The sequence below is a fragment of the Hipposideros armiger genome, unplaced genomic scaffold (assembly GCF_001890085.2).
Source record: "Hipposideros armiger isolate ML-2016 unplaced genomic scaffold, ASM189008v1 scaffold_332, whole genome shotgun sequence".
NCBI lineage: Eukaryota > Metazoa > Chordata > Mammalia > Chiroptera > Hipposideridae > Hipposideros > Hipposideros armiger.
In genome coordinates, this window is record NW_017731682.1 from 1,602,275 (window position 1) to 1,608,349 (window position 6,075).

The 6,075-nt window shown below is 57.7% G+C and overlaps 1 protein-coding gene and 1 long non-coding RNA gene across 2 annotated transcripts in view; one reads left to right on the top strand and one right to left on the bottom strand.

Annotated features, from left to right (window-relative positions):
* The window catches only part of LOC109392489 (uncharacterized), a 26,126-nt gene extending 20,057 nt beyond the window's left edge, over window positions 1-6,069 (bottom strand). Inside the window, exon 1 of the long non-coding RNA XR_002126059.1 lies at window positions 5,958-6,069. This is a non-coding gene — a long non-coding RNA (uncharacterized LOC109392489). The remainder of the gene's footprint in view (window positions 1-5,957) is intronic.
* The window catches only part of CCND2 (cyclin D2), a 29,954-nt gene continuing 28,271 nt past the window's right edge, over window positions 4,393-6,075 (top strand). Inside the window, exon 1 of the mRNA XM_019660998.1 lies at window positions 4,393-4,872. Coding sequence (XP_019516543.1) covers window positions 4,678-4,872 — 195 coding nt within the window. The 5' untranslated portion in view covers window positions 4,393-4,677. The remainder of the gene's footprint in view (window positions 4,873-6,075) is intronic.

Consider the following 6,075-nt stretch of genomic DNA (forward strand, 5'->3'; position numbering starts at 1 on the left):
GGCCCCCTCCCCCGCCGCTTCCTCTCGCTCTCCCAGCCCCTTCCCCCACGTGTGGATGACGTCAAAATTCCGCGAAAAAGCCGCGTGGTGGCTCCCCGAGCGGAGGCGCGATTCAGCCGCCCAGCGGCCCCCTCCCCGCGCGCCTAAGGGAGGGCGAGGGACCCAGAAGGCCCGCTCCTTTTCCTCCCGGGGGGCAGGGCCCAGCCGACGCCGGGAGCCAGACGCCCCCCGCCCCAAATCGTATTGGAAAATTCACTTTTATAAAGCTAATGCATTTCCAGAGCTATTTTCGGCCGTGTGAGGCGTGTCCTGCAGCTGAATCAGACAGGAAGAGGGGGAAGTTCGGGTCTTTTTTACTTTTTATTTTTTTTCCAAGGGAGGGGCATAAGATGCTAGGTGGGTGAACAGACGGCAGGCGCAGTGCTTCCTAACCCACGCCTATCGCATCTGCTGCCCCAGGCACACAGCCCCGAGCTGCAGCGCGCCGCAAGGGCAGTTTGAATGCGCAGGCCGGGCCGTACTGTGTCCCCTGCCGGATCCCCAGTGCCCCGGGGACGTGACTGGCGGGGGGCGGCGGCGAGAGGGCCCCGGAAGCTTATTCACACCTGGAATCACAGTGCCCAGGCTTCTGGGACTCTCCTGTCGGCTTGTTCCTACCCACCCACCTTGCCCTGTGTTCTCCAGTTGCCGACTTTTCCTTTTTTTTTTTCTCCCCACATTTTTTCTAGTTTGCTCTCATTCCCTTCCTATTGATCCCCAATTCCTCTTTCTGTACCTCCTTCTGTTCCTTCCCGATATTCCGTGAGCTCGGAGCCAAAACAGGGACACTTCGATATCCGCTTTTAAGTAACTGTCGGGTTTTCGGTTCTGGTTGTCTGACCATTCATCCCTCAATGGAGAAACATATACACAGTTCTACACTTTGGAGGGAGTAGGGGGAGGGCAATGGCCCCCATTCCTGAGTCTGAACTCACTCCCTTCCCACAACACGGCCTGAGTGCTGGGACGCGGAGGCAGCAGGGCTCGAACTCGCGCGACTCCAACGTTTGGAGCCGACGGCGCGATCACCTAGCTGGCCGGCACCCGCCAGGTGAGCTTGGGAGTATGTGTGCTTAGCGTTGCAGGTTCCTGCAGAAATGTGCCTATAAACACCCAACACCCGGCTGCACCCTGCACCTACAGGGTTTTGTACACTTTCCAACCGAAACTCCAAAACGCGGAGAGTAGGGGTGGGGAGCCGGCAAGGGAGGGGGGGAAAAGTCCAATAAAACTTGCGTTCGCTCAAGTTTATCACCGATCCTACAAAGAGCAGCATAGTTTTTTTGCCTTGAGGGGTGAAAAAGGGGTAAGGAAGAACTAACAGCCTTCTTTTCCCCTTCCCCCCCATCCCCAACAGTGACCAGTTTTGACTTAAAAGCCAGAGCAAAAGCTCTTGATTTTTCTCTATATGTCTACACTCAAAGAAAGCGCGCACTTTTGCCCAGAAGGCAACGTGCGTTTACCCGCGGCTCTGGGAATGCTTTTTACCCAGCAAAATTAAGGATTCAATACATAGTCGGAGTGGCGACCAAAAGGGAAAACTTGGTTTCCAGTCCAAGCCTCCCAGAGACATTCCTGCCAACCTCCGCGCCCTTTCGCGCCCCACCCCACGTGTTGGAGACTGAAACACGGCTGGGGGACGGACTCGTTGCGAAGTTGATATTCAGGAGCAGTCCGTAATAGGAAGGGGAAGTGAATGGGGGAACTTGCAAAGGCCAGCCTGCCACGCGGGAAGCGTCCAAACTCGCGGGTCTGGCTAGATTGAGACGGGGGCATCCGCCCGCGCCCCTCCCCTGCGCAGGCACCTCTGCCCCCACCCCGCCGGAATTTCTCTGCAAAGCCTGATGGGGATAAGGGTAGGAGTGGAGGGAAGGGGCTAGAGGGCCAGAGACTTGAGGGTTCGCCACCCAGGCTTTCTTCCCAGGGTGGGCGAGGCCCCGAGGACGACCACCCGCCTCTTCCCCGCCCTCCTTCCCCCTCCTGGAGACCCAGGGCTGGGGTTGCTTTCCCTGCAGGGAGGTGGAGAGAGCACCGGGCTCGATTAGTTATCAAGTGATGTCAAGAGGCTGGAAGCCCTCGCCCGGTCTGTCCTTGCCTGTCGGGGTAGATTTATACTTTAAAAATACCTCTCCCCCCTAATCCCCCAGGAGCTTTCTTTGATCCATTCAAAGGTGGCTGAGGTGAAGTTTCAGTGATTCCTTTATGGGGGTCTTAAAACGTAAGTTAATGTATTTACTCGGAGTGACTCAAGCTTGAGTCGGGAAGTCCAAGTTGAGTAAAATCAATAGGTGATTGTTAGGGACCTACTCTTCCAAGGAACACCGTACTCAGCCCGAGTGTCATCACTTTTAGTTTGTCATCGCCGAGTGTTTCATTTTGAGTTTGCAACTTGGGTTTTTCAGTGAGCTTTTTTTCTTCCTGAAAGCTAATGGCTTCTACAGCAATTAGACATTTTCCTCGCCCGCCCCTTCCCTCCCCTTTCTATACAGTAGATTGGATACTAATTCCCGCGGCTATTGATAAGGTCGGAGGCGCCGGGCCGCTCCCCAGCCTCGCCCGCGGGTCTCCGCTCTCCCTCCGCCCTGCCTAGGCTTCCTTTTGATGTAGCGGGGAACTCTTCCTACTACAAAAAAAAAAAAAAAAAAAAAAAAAAAAAAAAAAAAAAAAATCTGCCCGGTAACAATCAGCGCGCAGTAGCAGGAGCCCCAGAGCCATTGGCTATGCAAATAGAGGGAGGGGAGACGGCGCCCCAAACTCTTACTCACCCTTTTAAAGCGATATCCCCTCCCCCCACCCCTTCCGCCCCACCCTCGTTTAAAGGGGCTGGCCCCCGGGCCTGAGTTAATCGCTAGCACCTCTGGTTTATTCACTCCCCGCCTTGTCTATTCCACCTCCCCCCTTCTTTCAAGGGAACCGAGTGTGCAGCTCACTCAGCCCGCGCCCCCCCCCGCCCCGCTTGCTCTCCGGCCCCCTTTTTCGGAGGAGGCGCACAGCGGACCTCGGTGTGTCCAGAGCCCTGACCGACGCCATGCTCGCTGCACGTGCCAGCTCCGCCAACACGCGGGGGTGCGGGGCTCACTCCCCTTCCTCCTAAAATGAAGTAACACTAAAAGGCAGGGTGGGGGTGGCGGGAGGAAGGAGGTGAGGAAACGCCACCATATCCCCTGTGAAAGCAGCCTTGACCCGAGGATGCATTTGAGCACGTGTCATAGCCAACTGCGCGGGCAGCGTCTCCACCGCAGTCCCGCTCTCGGGGAGAAAGCCTGGCTGGCTAGTGAGGCGTACACCCGGAGGGGTCGACGAGGATGCAGGCGAAGGACTGGGGGTGGAATTCAGGGGCCTCGGGGGAAAGGAAGGAGTGGCGGTGTTTGCGCAGGAGGGGAGAGGGGGAGCCAAACCTAATCCCTCCTTCGCCCCCCTCCCTTCCCCTCCCCCTCCCGGGCTATTTCCTAGAAAGCTGTATCAGTGTGGCCACGCTCGCGGCAGACACCTCGGGAGGCTTGTCAGCAGATGCAAGGGCGAGGAAGCGGGCTTTTCCTGCGTGGCCGCTGGCCGCGCAGGAACCGCTGGCAGCCCTGCCCCCGGCCTGCCACAGCTCTGGGCGCCTCGCCTTGTCTCCCAATGGCGCCCGTAGCGCCCCCAAGTACAAGACGGCTTCTGCTCAGGGTCACATTCTACCACGTCGGAGAAGCCGCCCCCTCCCTCCTATCACCCTCCCCCCCTTCTTCGCCACACACTCTGCGGGGGGGAGGGGTGCAGGGGGACGTTGTTCTGGTCCCTTTAATTGGGCTTTTGAAACAGCTTCGAAAATGATCAGGAACATAAATATCAGGGACATAACCTTTATATCTGGGTATGCGAGGTTGCAATTTTCTAAAATCGCCCTCCTTATTTTTCACTTAAGGGATCTATTTCTAAATTGTCTTGAGCCCACCCCATCTTCAAGTAATCTACCCATCATTCCTGAATCTTCAATATGTGGGCTGGAGTGATAGGATGGGTTTAGAAGAAGCCAAAGTTGGAGGGTCGTATTTTGGCATGATGCATTACAGAGTGCGAAATTAGAGGGAATAAGTAGGAATCGGTGGTTTTTTTGTGGGTTCCCCTATCAGGGGCCCCTGGCATGCGGGGCTGGATGGAGGGAGAGGGCCTCGGAGAGCTAAGGAGAAGGATGGGGGGGGGCGGGGGGACCGCGTTTGAAGTTAGGTCGGGCCAGCTGCTGTTCTCCTTAATAACAAGAGGGGAAAGGAGGGAGGGAGGGAGAGATTGAAAGGAGGAGGGGAGGGACGGGAGGGGAGGAAAGGGGGAGGAGGAACCAGAGGGGAGCGAGGCGAAGGAGGAGAACTGCCCAGCCAGTTTGCGTCACTGCTTCGGAGAGCAGAAGAGGAGAGGGAGCCGGGGCGAGCGAGACGAGTTTGGAGGGGAGAGCAGGCAGAGGCGACGGCCCCCGAGGCTCTCCTCTCCCCCGCCCGTCCCTGTCCTCTCTTCTCCCCCAGCTCCTCTCTCTGCCCTTAACTTTCCCCCGAAAACCCCTATTAGCCAAAGGAAGGAGGTAAGGGGAACTCTGTCTCCTCCCTCCTCCCAAAAAACTTTTCCATTCCGGAGAGAGCAGGGGACCGAGTGGGCACCCGGCTGGCCATGGAGCTGCTCTGCTGCGAGATGGACCGGGTCCGCAGGGCCGTGCCGGACGCCAACCTGCTCTACGACGACCGCGTTTTGCAGAACTTGCTCACCATCGAGGAGCGCTACCTTCCCCAGTGCTCCTACTTCAAATGCGTGCAGAAGGACATCCAGCCCTACATGCGCAGGATGGTGGCCACCTGGATGCTGGAGGTAGGTCTGCAGACAGACGCTCGGTCTGTCCCCCCCCCTCCCCCGCATTCTCGGCCCCTCACGCAGGGACCCTGAAACTCGGGGGGGGGGGACAGCCTCCGTGCCCGCCTCCCGGCTCTTGTGCGCGAGGTTACCTCGCGCCCTTTGGCGAGACGCGTGGCTTCTTTTCTGTTCCTTGCAGGATGCAAGATTAACTGGGGGAGGGGAAGAGGAGGGAAGAGGAAAATCTGGGAGAAACAAGGCTGTCCTGGGGCGGGGGTGGGGGCGCATCCCGAGCGCGTGTGCCCGCATGTGGCCGCCTCTTCCCACCCCCATCCCGACCTGCCCTGTGCGAAACCTGGGCTGCTTTCCGCGCAGTGAAGAAGGGAGCAGGACCGTGAAATCGGGACCCAAAAGTAAAAGGCAGACCCCCCAAAAACCCAGAACAAATTCGTCCTAGCCTCAGGTTCCCGCATGTGGTCGGCGACTCCGCGTTGGCACTAAGGGGGGAGGGGTAGAAAGGAGAGGGGGGAGGAGAGAAACGGGGAATTCAGGAGCCCCGGAAGTTATATTGAAAAATGTGTGTTTTAGGGGAACCCAAAAGAAACACTTCTTTACCCTTGCTCCAAATCTTTGCCGAGAGCAAGCCGTGTGCCCACGTATGCACAGCTCTGGACCTGCCGTGGTTTCGCCATGTTGCTTTGCAAAACTCTGGTTGGAAAGGCTGGAAAACGTCGCCCGCTCCCCTTCGCACCCCATTATCTCGGCCACCCCACTTCTAATAATGCCCTCGCCCCCAACCCCCACTTCACAATGGTTACTTACAGTTTGGCTTTCCAGTTTCCTCGGTGCGGAGATTTGGGTGGGGTAGGAAGGGGGGGAGGAGGTGTGAGTAGGGGGGATATCGGGGCACCCCTAAAGCAGAGATCAGAGCAGAGCCCCCGTGCCTCTCTCCGGCGGCTCCCGGGTCCTCGTCTTTCCCTCAGTTCGTCACCACGTCCCCTAGTTTTTTGCCCTTGTGGGCCGCAGCCGGACACTCCCGCCGCGGCGCTCACCCCTCCAAGTTTCCCCTCGGGATCTAAAGCCCCAGGGGTCAAGATACAGACCTTTCTGGCACCCGAAACCTCCGTTTCGGGAAGCCTGGATCCTCTTTGGGGTTTTCACGCCAAAAGGGCTTTTCTAGGATATTTCCTCGATTTTTAATTATTTTTTGAAACCGTCCCC